Source organism: Dreissena polymorpha, chromosome 14 (assembly GCF_020536995.1).
Source record: "Dreissena polymorpha isolate Duluth1 chromosome 14, UMN_Dpol_1.0, whole genome shotgun sequence".
In the NCBI taxonomy this organism is placed as follows: Eukaryota; Metazoa; Mollusca; class Bivalvia; order Myida; family Dreissenidae; genus Dreissena; species Dreissena polymorpha.
In genome coordinates, this window is record NC_068368.1 from 31,743,388 (window position 1) to 31,764,700 (window position 21,313).

Sequence of the window (21,313 nt, forward strand, 5' to 3'; positions counted from 1 at the left end):
CATTAATGACATAATACCGACAAATACAACCCAATGAAGATACAACAACATCCGCTTCACCATCAGAACTTTACAAGCAAAGGTCGATGCAAATCATGATGTTGGAGGAGCGATATAAAAGCATGTCAAATCTCATTGTATTTAATAATAAATCAAGATTAATAAATCTAAATGTAATTGAAGAGATATTAAAATAAAAAAATATTTAAGATTTCTACAGTTTTGTTCAGTTTTAACGTTTACCACATGACCATCATAACAATCGTCTTACCATGTTTAAAATTGATTTTTAAATCCTAGACAATCTCATGCCACGCTCTGTTCCCAAAATAGACTTGCATGTGTTGCAAGTGCCTATCTATTTCTGATGTGAATACTTTAAAACTGTTTTTATTGCTTAGCGTAGATATATGCTCCGGAAATTGTTAGCTTTTTTTGCAATTTAAACTTTCTGCTCTTAAGGACAAAACCAAGGCCAATGATTTGATCTCACTATTAGTCTCCCTTCAATATTCATTTTAACAATTATTTGACCTGGAAACAGAGTTAGCAAATAAAATGTTGGCCATAATGTATTTCTATAAGTATGTACTCACCTAATAAATGATTATCCATGAAATTTATATAACTTGTCTGTAACAATAGCATATGTATACTGATAATAATACAGTATTGATGCATGTAATATAGAAAGTATTACATATACAATTAAATCATGTAGAACACTTGTTTAATAGGTTCAATTTATAAAGCCAACACAGGGTTTGACATATAAACCGAAGTATTTGTATGGGACATAATAAACAACTAGCTATTAATAAGACTATATAAAGCACGATAAGCCATGTTCTTCTCTTGGTAAACGTTGACAATTTAATAACGATATTCAGGTCCGTGTTGAAGACATTATCGTTATTAAATGCTGCTTAGAAAACGCATTTTGTTTGAAGTTCAACAAACTTAGTTTCTTTAATTGATAACCATGCATCGTATTATATCAACTATTATCACTTTCTGTAAACTGTATTCCAATCAGTGTTTGTATTGTTCTGTTTAAAACAAACTGACAACTGATCTATTGTATTCAGTCACATTATTTTTTATTTTATGTAATCTGTACTGATCTCGAATAAAACGCTTGTTTTGTCTTGTCTGCCTTTAAACGGTTGTAAACCTTCCCATATACACGCAACTATAAATCATATCGTATCATATCTCGCATATAATATTACGTCATTATTAAACAAATTTTGGACCTTTCAAGTGTGGGGATTTTATTCTATTGAATAGAATTACATAACAATACGTGTCTATTCCACTTGAGTGGTCAGGAAAAAGCTGGGAGTATCGCTTACGGAAAAGGAACTCGCCGAAATAAGTCGCGTTCTGAGTCCGCACAGTCCGCACAGGCTTATCAGGGACGATACTTTCCGCCTAAACTTGATTTTCGGCAAGGGCAAGAAGGGACTTCCTTGAAACTAAAAATACCATAAAAGCTGAAACTGTCGTCCCTGATTATCTGGGATGACACTTTACGCCCATGCATTAAGCCCAGTTTCCTCAGAACAAGGCTTATTATGATGAGACAGATTTTGAGACGGGTGGCAGTATTAATTATTGTGGGTGATATGAAGCAATAAAGAAATACTTTATAAAATGTTAAAATATGATGAACTGGGCAAAATGTATATGAAATGATGAACATATGGTATAAAGGGAAAATAATAAACAAATAGAAACTGTTTTGCTAACAACAATTTAATAAATTGTGCGATGCTTACATATGTCTGCCTGTTCGCTATGTACACACAAAATGCCAGCGTACTGCCTTCATCCAAACACGTTATAAGCAAAAAAGCATATTAACGTTCATTGTTATTCATACCACATACTACACTTGGTAAAAAAATGCTAGAGATACATATGCAAAGTAAATTAAAAAGGCTTGACGAAACCCGAAATTTGTGTCTAAAGTCTCGCCGTGCTCTTAAAGCTTCAATCTGCAAATAATGCAAACACGGTGTAAGTTCATGTAAAATAGTTGATAAAGATTTAATATTAATATGAATAATCGACGATCACTTTATTATAGAGAATGATAAGCAAGCGTTAATGAATGTAATGTGAACATGTTTTACCCTAAATATAACAAGTTTAGTTTATTTGAATTGCACATGGGTATTTAAATATTAACATTACAAATAGATGACACAATAATATGTTAGTTTTAAAATTCGTACTTGCTTTATTGCAAAAATAACATTGGCTTGTATTTATAAGACATTTACATGACATGTCGTTCAATGTGTATGTTGGTGAGAATGCTATGGTATCCAGATATGTTATTATAGTAAACAGAAAAGAAGACAATCATGGCGACAACCCCCGACTAAACAATTGTTATTTTATTTATATCAAAATTTGAGGCAACGCAAAATTAAATGCTCTACAAATTGCAATATTGTAATACACGAGTGCGATGTAGACTATATCAATTAAACCATTATCTGTGTGCGTAAATAACAATCGCAATGACGTGTTACGGTAATATGAGCACTTAGAACACCGTAATGTCAACACTTAGTCCTACAGGGAGTGAGCCTTCTAAACTCTTCAATCTTTTCCGTATGCAAAATCAGACAAATATACTCACTCTATCCCACATAGGGTATTCAATGTTCTTAGACATACCAAAACGACAAGACGTACGCCTAGTTTGTTAGAGTTAAGACTGTAACTTAAAGTTAAATATACTTTTTAATAGTGCTTACTATTATCTTTTTCACTTGACCTTATTGATACCAAATTAAGAAACATTCCAAGTATTGACAAGTTGGTTATATGAACATAAACATTTAAGTCATAAGTATGTTCACAACAAAGATTCGCAACAATAAGCGTGGAAAATATCAATCAAGAAAATATTTCCATGAGTTATACATCAATCCGATTTCCAAGACAAAATATGCAATATAAAACGAGTCAAACAATTAAACATTAAACAATATAACATACTTTTCATATAAATACAGTTGCATGGGCTGCTTCTTTACTTTTGTCAGAAAAATTAAATGTATTTAAAACCCTTTCACCTCCCTGCACACCCACTAACAAATAATAGATAATAATAAGAAGAAGAAAACAACGATAACAAAACATTTACTAAATTGGGTCCATGGGGTCGATTTTGAAGGGATTTATCTTTATAAACGTGTAAAATGAAGCAATGTGTTTGGGTGTTTTTAAACGAACATTTCGCGTTGTACGGTAACATAGGTTTGAGTGCTTCCCACAAATACACAGCATAACATGTATATGTTTATTGTTTATTGTGAGGGTTTAAAGAGTCAATCTTTATCTGTCACACTCGCATAATGCATTCAGATCACGAACAATGGAAACCAACATAAATATCATATTCAGTGCAACCAAACTAAAAAACAACATACAGATATATAGATTCAAATTTTACCATTACTAAACCCAAACTATTCTTTACTTCACAAACTATAGCGCGAAAATATGTCAAGCATTCAATAATTCTTCGATCCTTCGAATATGTTTTAAGGCTGAATTGCGCTCAGGACTAAGTGCAGCAGATTCGCGATACGCCATCTCGGCAATTTCAACGTCCCCTACCATTTCCCAACAATGTCCAAGTAGGATATACGTTATATGTTTGTGATGTTATACGGGGGATTTAACACAAAGTATACAAATTTGCTCAATGCCCCAACTTGTTGTCCCGTGATCTGAGAGAGCCATACGTGAGATACTGCAAATAATACAACAATGACCGTGCATGTATCGCTTTGTATAGCTAGAAGCCTTTCCAGAATCAGGTCAAATTCTCTAGCGTTATGCCAGCCTTCTTGCAATGGGACCCAAAGATGCAAAACTAACACTGGCGGGAGACAATAAGCCTCTTCCTTCGAGAAGGTAACACGCAGTGCCGTGTTTTCACTTGTCGTGTCTGTTTGATTGTAACCCTCAGCATTCATGTTCTCAAAGGACTGGCACAGTGTTTGGACAGTGTTATTGTATGTACGTTCTACGAATTCAAGAACATAGATTAATGCTTCTATGTGCCATGCAGATTATAGCATCGATGCCATCTTCATTCGACTGGATGCAACATCTGTAGGAATAACTATAGCATGATAGTATTTGATTGCATATGGATATCCCTGCTTGAATGCACATCGATGCTGACATATGCGCTATTTCAAACAACATGTGCTTCGCCATGCAACGCGCAATAATCCTCTGCATTATATTGCCCGATTTGCAAAATGTAAACACAACTGAAGCCTTATCAACCAGGATATTGATGCAAATACGTGGTGTAATATATTATTTTATGGCGGTTACAAAAAACTTCGTATTAGCCGACATCAGTTTCCCAAAGTTTAGAAAGTTCTCTGAACAAATATTCCGATCGTCCCTGTGTAAAAACACTAAATCTCTCATATTATTTGTCAACATTTCCTCAACATACATGTGCTGCCTTTTGCAACTGACATATGAAAGTTTACCATCAAACAAATTTACCTCTGGAATGATAAAGTGTGGGCAAAAGCAAGCTTTCAGCCACCGCATCAGTGTTTTCAAACACAGTTTAACAAGCAGCCACAAATTTTCTTCTTGCCAGAGCGGTGTTATTTTTCTTATGGTCAAAAACAGCATAGTTTTGCAATGAAAGCTTGATAAACCTTTCGTTACGTAGTGAAATAAAGATTTGTTTATCATTTTCAGCACAACGTTACACTTAATCTGTGCTTGGTTTAAGCTCAACATGAGTATTCGTTCAATCAAATTAGTCGACAACCGCCATTCTACGCATTTCTCGTCACTGGATGAACTACCTTTGTTTTACAAAGTATATATCTTTACTCAGAAATAATTAATCTGTAAATGTTGACTGCATCTTATTGAATGGAGTTCAGAAAAGTATACAAAATACTTTAGGCAAAAGTGTTTTCTTTGCTATTTTGAACACATAAAGCTCTTTTAAATCAAAATCAACAATTATACTAACCATTTTGTGATATGAATTCAAACGTAAATATTTCCGACTGATACATGCATAGCACACAGCCTTTTGGTTCACATGAAATCCGATCGTTAGAGATAGCACACTCTAAATGATCAAAATTGTATCAGTCAATATTGTTTTATCCGGTATCATGTATTGACTTCGGCATGAGCTGTTTCGATATTGCAACCCTTACGTGTTTGCCAAACAATTGGGATTAATCATTTTTTACGATATTGATAAAGGCAAATTCACAAACGGATTGATTCTTTGTTAACATCGGCATATTAAACTAAGATATCGCAAGACTTGTAATAGCGTGTATTTGATTCGGCTATATTTAAGAATTGGTCGCAACAATACAAATAAACCTTATTGAAATAATTATAAGATCAGTTAACCTGTAAAATGATAAAATGTATGTTGTTATTTTACAACGTAGGAAATAATATTTGCGGGTCAGAGTTTCGTTGTCAAATAATCCACGGTCAGAATTTTGATTTGTCCATGTTATATCACGTGTTCGAAAGTAATTTGAATCCACGCATTGAAGCTTCCGGTCGTGACTTCTATGGCAATGAACTATAACATTCAAGTATTATTTCGATTCTAACACATCCGTATACATACTTGTCATAATCATATTGCTCTTAAAGGGACCTGTTCTCAGTTTGGTAAATTGACAAAATAAAAAAAAATTCAGATTTGCAATGTTTTCAATTATACTGAAAATTTACCATGCTCTAAAATATCAATTATATGAATCTTTTGACGATATATTAACCTAATAACTATAAAGCGTTGCAAACGCGAAACGATTGAATAATTTGGAGAGCTATGTTGTTATATTAATATTTTGTGATACTTCGGAGATTACTTATATAAAGTAAACAATTCCACAAGATGTGTATCAGCCAGATGACCGAGTGGTTTGAGCAGTATACTTTACATCAAAGGGTCCGTGGTTCGAGCCCAGATGATAATTTATTTTGTCTCTAAAAAAAATGTCTTGGTCTATCCTGGGCTTTACATTTATCAGTTTAAAGCTTCTATAATGACACATTTCAAAACATACAAAAAACTGTAATCAAGTCCCTTTAACCTTTACGAACTATTTATTATAAAGTTCTGCTTATGCACGTCCGATTTTTTGACTGCTTCATCGAATAATGGCACTTATTTTCGTTTAAACTCGTACTGTCACATAATTAACAGTAAACGATTGACATCAAAAATAGTCAAATTTAGACATACCCCGCGGTACATATAGAAGAAAGAGTACTCGTTGTATACTAATACAAAACACGCATACATACACATGATTGTTTAAAATGAACAGTGTATTCTTTGATCAATACATCTGTTACACAACAGATTAAAAGGAAACTTGAATAATTTGAAGTTTGTACTAGATAAATAAATTGTAGGCATTCTTAGTGACATGAATCACAACACATCATTTGTTTTACTAAGTTCATATTTTGGATTATTAACTTTTTTCACGTTAAAACTGATTATGCAAAAGAATAATCAATCTTAAGATAATGCTTAATTTAATTAAATAGTTGTTCGGCCTGTGACGTTTATTGATAAAACATGCTATTAAGCGCTTGCTTTGAACATGTTAGCCAAATATTAGTGCAGAATATCCTAGGGTTTATGTCCATCTATCTGTATATGTAATTTGCAAGTGTCGAGTTATAATTCATTTAAGTCGATAGTAAGAGATTAAAACAATAGCATTTACAAATCCAGGGCTAGTTGTTCAAGGATTAAAAGCCGATTAGACTTACTTCTTTTAGCATTATGATGAACTCAAGTCAAACAATAAAAATATATAAACAAATGTGTTTAAAGTTTAATTGTAAATACGTGTGTTCAAATTTTAATAACAATTCAATTCGTTATACTCGTTTTATTTATGTCCAAATGTAACTAATTGTTATGCTAATTGACCATTAAAGTGTTGACAACTGGACACAAAGCATCAATCGTAGATATTTAGCAATAAAATCTAGCGTATTCGGAAAATAGTATTGTTGTACATGTATTGTATATTGTAATGAACACATGGCTGAGTAATAACAAAAACAGCATACACTAAAGGAATAAATATATGAAAATTGATTGATTTCGTAGATTGACCAAAAAAGCATTGAATAAACATGTCGTCTACACAATCTATTATTAATTTATGTATGTGTAAGTCTGTCAATATAATTCATACGTGGACATAACAAGCTTGTGTATATGGGTCGTGGCTATCGTTTACACCATTGATTATAAAAATACACAGTATTCGTAGGCTTACAGCTGAATTGTCAAACTAAACTGTTCTTCTTTTGAATTTTGTCGACACACATCATATTGTATGACGAGTGCACTGTTGACGACTTTGCAGATGGCATAATGCATGTGACATACATGACTAACTGGACAAATACCTGAAAAGTATATTAAAACACATGTTCATACAACATGCTATTAATGAATAGTATATGTGTGCTCAGTGGAATTGTAATACAAAGAAACACGACAATGCTTGATTGAAAGGTACGTTCATAACCGATATGGCCACTACATTTCGCCTGAAATGATTGTTATAAGTATATTAGAAAGCATAAATATTATGTATAGAAAGTTTTACAATAAATGTGTGCTTATATTCACGTTCCACTTTAGACTGATATTAGTTTACATGATGTAAACTAATAATACGTATGAGTTCAGCAAACACTATTAACATAAAACTAAATGTATCTGCAGTATACATGAGCTGAATTCCAAGTAAGCCTTACCGTCAGCCCGTATAAGACGACGTGAAGCAGAATTATTGTTCGGAAAATGCCGGGCATTTGAGTCTGGAACAAATGAAACAGGATACAATGACATCGATTTATATCGCGCAACGGTCTATGTTTATTATCCCCACGCTTTTTGAAAAAAAGGTGGGGATATTGTGGTTATCTCCGCCGTCCGTCCGTCCGTCCGTCTGTCCGTCCGTCCTGGCCACTATCTCCTCCTACACTAAAAGCACTAGAACCTTGAAACTTACACACATGGTAGCTATGAGCATATGTGCGACCGTGCACTATTTGGAATTTTGATCTGACCCCTGGGTCAAAAGTTATAGCGGTTGGGGTGGGGCCGCGTCAGAAATTATCACTCATTTTTTTAGGTTATTTTACATTTACTTCTTTATTTCTACACCGATTCACTTCAAATTGATACTGGACCTCTCTTAGGTCCACAGATAACCACGGTCAATCTCAACCATGCATGGCCCCATTCCCAACCCTGGGGCGCCCCGCCCACATAGGCCACACCCACCAAAAATTTCCATTTACTATAATTTTTTCATTTCTACACGGATTCACTTCAAATTGATACTGAACTTTTGTTATGACATTAGGGTCAATCTCAACTATGCATGGCCCCAATCCCAACCCTGGGGTGCCCGCCCACATAGGCCACACCCACCAAAAAATTCCATTTACTATAATTTTTTCATTTCTACACGGATTCACTTCAAATTGATTCTGAACTTCTCTTATGACATTAGGGTCAATCTCAACTATGCATGGCCCCATAACCAACCCTGGGGCCCCGCCCACATAGACCACACCCACCCAAAATTGCCTTTACTATAATTTCTTCATTTCTACACCGATTCACTTCAAATTGATATTGAACTTCTCTTATGACAATACAGTCAATCTCAACTATGCATGGCCCCATTACCAACCCTGGGGCGCCCCGCCCACATAGACCACACCCACCCAAAATTGCCTTTTACTATAATTTCTTCATTTCTACACCGATTCACTTCAAATTGATACTGAACCTCTCTTATGACAATACGGTCAATCTCAACTATGCATGGCCCCATTACCAACCCTGGGGCCCCGCCCACATAGACCACACCCGCCCAAAATTGCCTTTTACTATACTTTCTTCATTTCTACACCGATTCACTTCAAATTGATACTGAACTTCTCTTATGACAATACGGTCAATCTCAACTATGCATGGCACAATTACCAACCCTGGGGCGCCCTGCCCACATATGTCACACCCACCCAAAATTGCCTTTTACTATAACTTCTTCATTTCTACACCAATTCACTTCTAATTGATGATGAACTTCTCTTATGACAATACGGTCAATCTCAGCTATGCATGGCCCCATTACCAACCCTGGGGCACACCTAGGTCAAACATTCGGCGTGGGGATACGCGTCGGCCTCTGCCGCGCCATTTCTAGTTAGATATATGCCTACTCAATAGTCGAAATATAAAAAACATGCTTTCAAAAATGTGAATGGTGCGGGTTGCAAATGAGCTGACATGGAAAAAATATGTTATTGTGATCTATATGTATTCGATACATGTAATTCCACAATTCAATTTCCCGAATGCACACAACAAATATCATACTTTCTACACTTGTTTACGTATTATCATCTTGATGTATTACACGCATTGTTAACACAAGATGTACTAATATTTTTATGATGGAATCAGATTCATTCGAAGGGATTGTAATATGAACACATATATTGACTGAACGTTGACGATATGGAATAATCCCTCATTGGAAAAATAAGTGACTACGCTACCGGCTAAAATGTCATAATTTACCTCCGTAATCCGAGTGAGTGAACTGAGATCTACGTAAATGGGCACTATAAGGGAAAAAGCAGTGGATAGGAACTGAAAATATAGAATGTAATATAGTAGCGTATGTATTGTTTGTATTTAGAATTAAATCAGCAGGAATCATTAGTAACAGGGCGCTCCGGGCGCAGCCAATTATTGGGATCGGGTGTTTGTTGCATAAATTGAGATACATTCTCTATCGTAGCTTTTTAAATTGCTTTATTATATGTGAATCATACTACTCATCATACTGACCATCTTGTTAGATAAATAAAAATATACATACCCATGCTGTCGCGCGCTGTTTGATGCACCACTGATGCCCCTGTGGTTTCAATATAAATGCCGTCCCTAGTAACGCACCTCCAAGAGCATATAGCAAACCGAGGGTGGTTAAAAGCAAGGCAACGTTTGCAATGCGGAGACACTCCAGGTCATTCCCAAGAAATGTGTTATAAATGTCTTTAATTCGTTCTTCAGTTTCGTTTGTATGCGTGGCAAATTGTTGACTTATTCTTTCTGTACCGTCAACGAAGTTATGGTATTTATTCGTTGTTTCGTCTAATGCATTAGTGCTATGATCGGCCTCTAAGGCAAAACGACTTTCCCTGCAGATACGGGATTCACATATCAAACACACAACCCCGAGAAAACACATAGCAGCATTTTGTACCTGTAAACAAGATCATTCGACATACTAGACGTTATTTACCCCCGAAAGTTCGAACATCAATAAAAGAAATGCAAAACTAGAAAACACAAATTGCTTAGAATCTAATTTCTCTGCCCATCGTGCATGACTGTCTAAGAAGCATTTTAAAAAAAATAGAAATAATGAAAATCCAGGCTCGTTATCAGGAGATTAATTTGTGTTGCCAATCGCTGGCATATTATATAAGACAAGTGACCGATTGCAATATACAATACAGAACAATATAAACAACACGCCAAAAGGTAAAAATGATCGAATCTGTTGTCACCTTATTTCAACCATCAATCAAAACTAAAAAGTAACATGATTAGTTTACCTACCACAAACAAAACACACATTCCAACGCAGGATGTCGCGTATACAAGGATTCTGCACACGAAATCCGCCAACATCGCGACAAGGCGTTCCAACGCCATTCTGGTCTAGTGTTAAGCGTTTAATAAATGATAATACGGTTAGAGAGTTGCAAAATTGAATATGATGGTTATGATGTTGAATTAATGATTTGGCTTAACTTAGTGACGACGTGTGCATTTTTTATTTATCAAACGGTTACACGTTCGTGACGAGAAATGCAGGTTTATTGTTATTAAAAGTGAAACAGATGTTTCTCAGGTGTACCAAATGAATAAAGTTCTATAAAGTTAATTAACAGCTGTTATTCGTGCAGGAGATTGATAAGTCTTAAAGCAAAACGTAGTTATAATACCTCAGTCGACTAGTATCTCATGTAGAATAAAAAAATAGAGACATCAGTTTTGACAAGGTTTTCTCGGGAAGATGTATACCTCTCGTTCAAGCTCCTTCTTGAATTTAACAAATGGAAAAACAACAATAAACACACTTATGCGTCTCTATTTAATAAAGACATTATTAAATGAAACTGTCTGAAATAACATTGTTGACAAACATTACCAGAGTTTGTCCCAGTTTATTCGTGTTTACGCATTCTGTTAAGTCAATTTCAAATGCGTCTTGAGACGCTTTATAGCTTTTAATAACTTTACGGTTGTTGTTGTAAAATTATCACCTGGGCGAAAATAGCCAATCAATTTCATTTCAGGAGGGCCATGCTTTACAAAAAATTCAGTTCGAAATGTCAATGGTTATGCCATAATCCTATGTTATTAAAAACCTGTATGAATTGCCACTCACGCTCATGCTCTTTTATTCGTATAATTGCGTACAATTTCACACAGAAATATCAATACATATCTATCCATTACAAATGTATTACAATATTTAAGGACTTGTCTTTTAATCTTCATTACGCAACTTAACAAGTTAGTCGCAAACACCACCTATATTCCCCGAAGAGTCATTCAGTCGGTAGTGTTTGCATTACTATTATACTATTAAGTGATATAATTTTTACTGTATTTCATGAGTATAGTTATTATGACACTGCCAAGAAGTATTAAGTCTCATCTATATTTTCCCCATCGTATGTGACAGAGCTGCGTTAATAGTTTACAGTTAATTCGAACTATAACTCAATGCTTTTATAACAATGCTCGTATAATAATACCAACGTATGGAAACTTACGTTCGTGTTAAAGTAAGGTATGATAACTTAGCTAGCCTCGATTAAGAATTCAAACCAACGTATTCGCGTATTTTGCAGGATGTATCTGACTTGTATTTCCACCCTTATTTCGGTTAACCCTTTGCATGCTGGGAAATTTGTCGTCTGCTAAAATGTCGTCTGCAGAATTTCTAAAATTAGCATTTTCTTCGATTTTTTTTCAAAGAATACTATCAGAATAGCAAACAGTTTGGATCCTGATGAGACGCCACGTTCTGTGGCGTCTCATCTGGATCCAAACTGTTTGCAAAGGCCTTTAAAATTCAGCTCCAGCGCTTTAAGGGTTAATATAATTTACAACTTAACTAAGCACGTAAAATAGATCTAAGTGGTTTCGATAAAATCTGTCAAAGGGTAATATTGACGTCATTTGCATAAAGATAGTGTGATTACATTTTGCTGTTTTCAACAGTAATGCTGTCATGTCAAAACCTGTAAAAGTCCTCACAGGCTTCACAGGGACGACATTTTCTGCTTTGATGATTTTTTTAAAGGAAGTCTCAACTTAACGAAAATCCAGTTCGGGCGGAAAGTGTCGTCCGTAATATGCCTGTGCAGACAGTTCAGGCTATTTATTTTGGGACGACACCTAACACACATGCATTTAGCCCAGTTTTCCAAAAAAACTCAAAGGCAAAGAGCTTGTTCAACTTTCCACAAGGTCTCCTGGTAAATAAACTGTAGAACAACCATCGAAATTATGTAAATAGTGTACACTAAAACAATTGAAAGAAAAGCGCTTACTGACACAGTATTTATTTTATCCGAATATTTGATTATCAAATAACGAACATGCAATTATATTATGTATCACTGTATATGTTATTTATAATATGCTATTTCGATTGTTTAAATAAAATGCGTACATTATTTTGAACCTTTGACAGTTTGTTTTTGAAAATTATAATTTTTCCAAACCGTCAACAAGTCGCTTGTTTAACAAGAATTTTCCCACGAGACGGATGCCTCCAGACAGCGTTATTGTGTTTATATGTGGGTTCTTGTTGTCTTCGGTTAATTAGAAAAAAATACTTGATGACACACTATTTCCTTTAAGTCATTTTGTAAACTTGAAGTATGCCTTTCAATATCTTTATCTGACAGGGTGTTATGCATTAGTATTTAAAATTTCAAATATACGAGTGCCAATATGTAACAAAAGACATCCGTTTAAAGGTGTGGGTTACATTTATAAATGTTGATTATACGAGTATACCTTTTTGAACGAGCAATCGTAAATTGGAACATTTTGGATCATTCACGGGTTAAGGAGATCCGGCTATTAATCGAACTTGGTTGAGATATGATTCTAACATTGTCACCAAGTTTGATGATGATACGATTGAAACCTAAAGAGTTAGAGAGCGGAAAATATAAATTTGGCTGTTATTTCATAATAAAAGTGTCATAATAAGTGATTCAGACGATCTGAATGATTATCTAACTGGCTGATATGTTATCCATACGAGCATTATCACACAGTTTCATGCGATTCAAAATGTTAGACAGTGAGAGAGAGAGTACGACAAGGTGGCCGCATTCTAGCCGCAGATGTTTCAAATAAATTTCCCGTTTTTAACCGGGAATACTAATGTTGAAACAAGAGCATCGCCTTGCGGGTGCAGACCGCTCATCTATTTTGCTTTTTAAAGGTGAAGGGAACTATCTCAATACTTCAATCAAACAAGAGCACCGCCTTGCGGGTGCAGACCGCTCATCTATTTTCTTTTTAAAGGTGAAGGGACTCTCAATTTCAATCACAAAGGAGGGAGGGGTGGCGTGAAGAGGGGTGTATAATGTGGGGGTGTAGACATGTATAACATTATCTTCCAAAAATGCGAAAAAATGCAAAAAACAAATCAGGGGGGGGATTCTTGGGTGCGATGGTTGGAGGGAATTTCAAAAATAAAATAATAAAAATAAAAATTTGTGTTTTTAACCGTTTCAAAAAAATTGGGGGGGGGAGGGGAGGGGGTATAGTGTGAGGGTGTGGTGGTCATTTGTGAGATGATCTTTTTTTAGGGGGGGAGGGGGGCACGGGGGATGGTTTGGGTGGAGAGCCTGCACAGTCCCCTTATGACAGTTAATAAGTGTTGCAAGTATGAAAGCAATAGCTTTGATACTGTAGGAATAAAGTGGACCTAAACACAAAACTTAACCAAATTTTCAATTTTCGAAGTATAAAAAGGGCACATAATTCTGTCAAAATGCCAGTCAGAGTTACATAACTTTGCCTGCACAGTCCCCTTATGATAGTTAGTAAGTGTTGCAAGTATGAAAGCAATAGCTTAGATACTTAAGGAATAAAATGGATCTAAACACAAAACTTAACCAAAATTTTCAATTTTCTAAGTATAAAAAGGGCACATAATTCTGTCAAAATGCACGCCAGAGTTATCTAACTTTGCCTGCCCAGTCCCCTCATGATAGTAAGTAAGTGTACCAAGTTTGAATGCAATAGCTTTGATGCTTTATGAGAAAAGTGGACCTAAACACAAAACTTAACCAAATTTTCAATTTTCTAAGTATAAAAAGGGCACATAAATCTGTCAAAATGCACGCCAGAGTTATCTAACTTTGCCTGCCCAGTCCCCTCATGATAGTAAGTGTACCAAGTTTGAATGCAATAGCTTTGATACTTTATGAGAAAAGTGGACCTAAACACAAAACTTAACTGGACGCCGACGCCAAGGTGATGACAATAGCTCATTTTTTTTTTCAAAAAAAAGATGAGCTAAAAAATGAATTCAAATGACAGTTTTAAGTATGGGAACTTAAAAGTTAACTTAATACAACTATCGTTCACACACATTTTTACTTTGAACTTACAAATTAGTTTGCAAAAAGTCATATGTCCTTTTTAATTTTGCTTGTAGTTTTTACTCAATGTGTGAATTTACTGTACAAAGATCATGCATTTTATTGATTTGTATTGTATCTTTTTAAACCCATTTAATTGTACAGAACTCGATTTCATCAACAGCCGTTGGGCTTATAAAAACACTCTCGTTTCCATTTCCTATAAAAAAAAGTAGCACCCTGTGTCTTTATTATATGTCTATATCTTTAAAAGATCACACCATCCCTCCCCCGAGTTGAGATCGAAGCCGCGACCTCCCGGTCGCACAGCAGAAGCCATATCGATTACCCAATAGCAATTTTAATAACTTTCAAATTGAATATAGGTTTTGCAAGAAACAGTCTGATGACGTGTATAACTCATGTCAAGTAATTAGAAAATCATACAATGCTATGCTCCACGTAGGAATCTGGAAATATTTAAGAATATTCTAACAAGCGTTAAAGATCTACACTTTAAGCCCCAGCCATCAATAGCCTATCATCAATAAGAACTCCAAAATAAAATAATGCAAGCTTGTTATATCGCCATAAGAACTCCTAAATGAAATAATGCAAGCTTGTTATATCGCAATAAGAACTCCTAAATGAAATAATGCAAGCTTGTTATATCGCCATAAGAACTCCTGAATGAAATAATGCAAGCTTGTTTTATCGCCATAAGAACTCCTAAATGAAATAATGCAAGCTTGTTATATCGCCATAAGAACTCCTAAATGAAATAACGCAAGCTTGTTATATCGCCATAAGAACTCTAAAATAAAATAATGCAAGCTTGTTATATCGCCATAAGAACTCCTAAATGAAATAATGCAAGGCTGTTATATCGCCATAAGTGAACCATTTTCTAAACTGCAATTAGATTCTCAATGTTGCGATTTGTTGATTTACACATAAAACATGAATTGTGCTTGAGAACAGAGAAAGCACTGAATACCCAAACAGCTAGCATAATTTAACTGGATATTGACGAATCCTGAACCGTTCTGAACCTTTTTCAATTCACTATAATCATACAATTGAATGATTTCCTTTACTTTTTGCATTCCAGTGTTTTACAATCCACTTGTCATGTCCGAAGGGATAAAATAAACAAATTATGTGCTGTTGTTTGATCTTTTACATTTTCAGTAACATTTTATAGCATAACACATACGGTTACAACTTACAACATACAAAATGGCTTACATAAAAACATGTATAAAAAATGCATATATATATATATGCGCTAAAATATGTAAGAAAATATGGCATTAACATAAGATCTTGTTACAGCACAATTGAGCCAAAGACTCTCAGTCGCTCACCTGAGACCAGACGGAACTGCTTTTTTCTAAGCAGCTTTTGATATCTTTACGTAACCATTCTAAACTCGGCTGAGATATCATTAGAGCAAGTTTCTTGATGTTTTGGCCAAAACTGTGACTTCCACAGCGTGGATGGCTTTTTATTTACTTTAACCTAAATTTTAATAACATGTGAGCCTGTAACGAAAATGCATTGCAAATGTTTTTTGTCAATTTTCATTTTCATAGAGCATTAAGGTTGCTTCTAGGGTGTTCAAACAATACATGTTGACGACAGACAATGCATATTGGACAATGAAGGACAGATAAAATGTGATCACAAAAGCTCACCGTGAGCATGTGCTCATGTAGGCTAAATATACGAGGCAACAAAGTTGTGGAATATACAATATCATAATACAAAATCAAGTCAATGTCATTTTAATTACGATCTATGAACGATATTTGAATTTAATTTGCAGTTCAGACAATATTTGGTTGAAACTAGCAGATGGAAAATGTTTATACATTAAATAAAAATAAACCGAAAAGCTAAGCAATATCTTTTCAGGTAAATGCTAAGGAGTTTAAGTAAGAAACGGTATTTACTAAAGAATGTCCGATTATCAATCAAGTAATGAACTAAATCTAAATAATTAAAATAGTGTAATAATAATGAGTATAATAATAACAAAATAATCCTCCATAAATGTTTTTTTAAGTTTAAGTTATTTGTTACTGACTTCCACTGATCAATTTTAACAAATAAAATATTTAGATAAATTATGAAGTAAAACTCACCTTTGTTTCTCATTTAAACATTAATACTTTAACAACAGATATTATTGTCTTATTGCAGAAGCTTAACAATTGTATGTCTCGAGTATGTGCAGGCAGCATATACTTCATTATGCGATTGTCTCAATTAAAGCGTATTGCGTATTAAATAAGTCACTTAAGACAATTCTCTTAAAATTGCGTAGTTGTTATAAGCGACACAATCAGTAAATCAGTCAATACAAAGCCTATACTGCAACAGGTCAATATACTTCTGGACACAAAAGTTTTCTGGACGAATGGACAAGGCCAACGTGCATCATCCTCTTATCCATATAGTTTTTTTATTATATACTCATACCAAGTTTCAATGAAATCCGTCAAAGCACTTCCAAGATATCGCTCCGGACACACAAAGAAAGGATTTTTTCAAGATACAAAGGGCCATAACTCCATTATTATCCAATGGTGAACAATGCCATGTGGCGTGCATCATCCTTTTATCCATATATATACTCACAATTCGTTGAATTGATATCCCCACCAATATACTTCTGGACACAAAAGTTTTCTGGACGAATGGACAAGGCCAACGTGCATCATCCTCTTATCCATATAATTTTTTTATTATATACTCATACCAAGTTTCAATGAAATCCGTCAAAGCACTTCCTAGATATGACTCCGGACACACAAAGAAAGGATTTTTTCAAGATACAAAGGGCCATAACTCCATTATTATCCAATGGTGAACAATGCCATTTGGCGTGCATCATCCTTTTATCCATATATATACTCACAATTCGTTGAATTGATATCCCCGCCAATATAATTCTGGACACAAAAGTTTTCTGGACGAATGGACAAGGCCAACGTGCATCATCCTCTTATCCATATAATTTTTTTAATTATATTCTCATACCAAGTTTCAATGACATCCGTCAAAGCACTTCCAAGATATGGCTCCGGACACACAAAGAAAGGATTTTTTCAAGATACAAAAGGCCATAACTCCATTATTATCCAATGGTGAACAATGCCATTTGGCGTGCATCATCCTTTTATCCATATATATACTCATACCAAGTTTCAATACAATCTGCCAAGCACTTGCAAGATATGGCTCCGGACACAAAAAAGCATTTTTTCAAGATACAAAGGGCCATAACTCCGTTATTAACAGATGGTGTACTATGCCATTTAGCATGCATTATCCTCTTAGCCATATATATACTCGTACCAAGTTTCAATGAAATCCGCCAAACCACTTCCAATATATGGCTCCGGACACAAAAGTGCCGGAAGGACGGACGGACAACGCCAAAACAATATCCCTCCGCCTATGGCGGGGGATAATACGATTATGGTATTTTATATGAAACTATCTTGTTTTGCTTCACTTTTTCTTCTTTATTTTATTATTTCTTACTTAGGCTTCTTGGATGGTACAGTTGTCAAGTTTTTTAGTACCATAATGGTTTCATGAAAATTTCTAAATGAAGGGAACATAGGGTGAGTACGCATCTTTAAAACAAACTAAAATATAATAATTTCACATAATTATAATAATTTAAATGTAACAATCTATTAAGTCTAATGTATGATTATAGATGTGTTAATTTACAAATTTTTCTATATAAATATTTACACTGATAATGCTTTATTGTACACAACCATTTACCACGAAAGCTGCATTTATGTGTGGATTTCACTGGAATGTTCAAATAAATTGTATTGAGATTAAAATATGTTAAGAATAAATACATAAATAATTCTAGGCTAGCTATACGGACAGTCCATATGAACTGTTTTAGCATTAACGTTAGCAGAAATAACCCATGATGTGTGCATTTGATAAATAGTTTATATATGAGGCATATTGTTTAACATTTGTCTTACACTTCCAGCAAGGAGTCAATGTATAAATACTTCAAACAATTTAATGTGATGTTAAAACAAGACTTGAAATGGGCATTTTATGTGCTTTATACACCTTGTTATATTATATTTCAAGTGCAATTAGCACTTTTTGATGACTTTCAATTCAGTTAACATCATTTTAATGCATGAATGGACAAGGTTTCCTTTAGGGATATTTTTCTTCTTCCTCCACGTAAACACCTTTGGGGAAAAAATCAGCTTAAAAGATGCAATCATATATGCATGCGTCTATTTGACTTCCAGTGTGTCAAAATTCGTCAATACAACAGGTACAAAACTTGCGTGTAAAGAAATGTTGAAACAACTAAGTTTATTCCAATGTTGATCACATTTCCAAAGTCACATAGTAGTGTGTTTACATTACTTTTATATAAAATACTAACTTGACGTATGGCATACACAATATATGGTTATTGTTTAATCCCAAACAAAGCAGATTCATAAACAAGTATCGGTATGATTAATCTTTAACCCTTTGCATGCTGGGAAATTTGTCGTCTGCTAAAATGTCGTCTGTTGAATTTCTAAAATTAGCCTTTTCTTTGATTTTTTTCAAAGAATACTATCAGAATAGCAAACAGTTTGGATCCTGATGAGACGCCACGTTCTGTGGCGTCTCATCTGGATCCAAACTGTTTGCAAAGGCCTTTAAAATTCAGCTCCAGCGCTTTAAGGGTTAATACATAAATTTAACTATCTTCACAATCCTCTTCAGTTACAGCATTGAGGCTATTTTTGAAACTAAAAATAGCTGTAAATTCACTTTGTCATAATAACTTAAGTTATGGAAAACACATTGCAAATAAATAATCAGATAATACAACTATGACTGATTTAATTCAATCTTTTAAAATATAAGCTTTAATTGTTATCTGTCTTACTGAAATATGATACTTTCTAATAGTTAACAGGTTACAAACAAGTAAATGTATGTGTAATTATGTTTTAAAAGTATGAAAATTATTAAATTACATGTCTCAGTTTGCAGATTATTTAGCAAGCAAGTCATCAATAATTAAATAGTGTCGAAGAAATAGTAACATTTTCCTTATTGACATATAAATCATTTATATTAAACCAATATCAATCCTTGACATATATTTGTGTAATGTAAAAAAGGTTAAGATAAAGGAGCCAAAAAATATTATGGGTTAAATTATTTTAAAAACTAACAGATTGCACTATCAACCAAGAAAAACAAATACAACCGATATATGCTAAGAATACATCATCCTAACATTATACATTGTATCCGAAATGTTTCACTTTTTACTTGCATCCTTTCCATCAGTTTTTCTTTTGCTCTCTTTACTTTTATCTTTGTCATCATTCTTCTTCTTACCAAACGAAAACAAATCCCCAGATCCTGACCTCTCATGACCTTTCTTTTTTTTCCCAACATCTTTAGAACTTGATGCATCTGTACTCTGATTACTTTTCCCGCCTTTTTTCTTTTGACCCATAACCTCTGTGACCTCCTCATATGTATGCTGACTCAGCAGTTTTTGTTTCTGTCTTCTCTCTTCACTTGATACAGTCACTTCCTCATACACATGTGCCCTGATTTTACCATCCTCAGTTACAATGTCACCGTCTTTCACCACTTCATACTTTCTCTTATCACCTGGAACCTCATAAATATGGGACCTCACTAACTGTTTTGGACGAGTTCCATTAATTTCTTCATATTTCACTTTTGACTTTGCCTCGTCAACAGTTTCATAGTTTGGATCAAGCTCCAAACACTCATCGCCATTTTTAGTATTATCTACTGACTGATAATTTTGATCAAACTCTAGGTCTACATTTTCTTGCGTTGCCATTGGGACACGGCCTTCGTACGAAGAAGACATAGAACCTCCTTCAAACGAAGAACTCATTACACGACTCTCATAAGAGGAGGTCATGTCACTTGAAGCTTGTGAACGTATCTGGCCATGATCAGATGGCGTCCTAGAATGACCTTGAACCATTTGACCCGAGGGTGTCCTTTGGTGACCTTGACCTTTGTTTGGCAAGTTTTTGTTTTTGTCAATGTTATAGTAGTCTGGTTTCTTTCTGACCTCCCCCTGATGCTGTTTTGCTGTTTCATGAAGACTGTCCAGCGATGGCAAAGGTGGAACTGTAAACACAGAATGTTGTGCAATTGAGTCGTGTTCTGAGAAAACTGGGAATAATGCATGTGCGTAAAGTGTTGTCCCAGATTAGCCTGTGCAGTCCGCACAGGCTAATCAGGGATGACACTTTACGCCTTAATTGGATTTTTGCTGAGAAGTGACTTCAATTAAACTAAAAATGTCATAAAAGTGGAAAGTGTCGTCCCTGATTAGCCTGTGTGGACTGCAAGGGCTAATCTGGAACGACACTTTACGCACATGCATTTTGCCCAATTTTTTTTCAGTTTTTAAGTTTTTTCCAAACCTAAAGCCTGATTTGATGAAAGAACACCCCCATGGAAA

General features: G+C 34.6%; 1 protein-coding gene and 1 long non-coding RNA gene across 6 annotated transcripts in view; both read right to left on the bottom strand.

Moving 5' to 3' along the window:
- Positions 1-1,740: 1,740 nt before the first annotated feature.
- LOC127858905 (uncharacterized) lies at positions 1,741-5,226 on the bottom strand. Its single transcript, XR_008039186.1, has 2 exons — positions 5,039-5,226; positions 1,741-4,138 (listed from the first exon to the last, which is right to left on the bottom strand). It is a non-coding gene; the product is annotated as an uncharacterized LOC127858905 (long non-coding RNA).
- Positions 5,227-15,955: 10,729 nt separating this feature from the next.
- LOC127857681 (uncharacterized) overlaps positions 15,956-21,313 on the bottom strand; it is a 31,477-nt gene continuing 26,119 nt past the window's right edge. For all 5 annotated transcript variants that reach the window (XM_052394274.1, XM_052394273.1, XM_052394275.1 and 2 more), the window contains exon 9: positions 15,956-20,976. In XM_052394274.1, the coding sequence (XP_052250234.1) occupies positions 20,117-20,976 (860 nt within the window). In that variant the 3' untranslated portion in view covers positions 15,956-20,116. The remainder of the gene's footprint in view (positions 20,977-21,313) is intronic.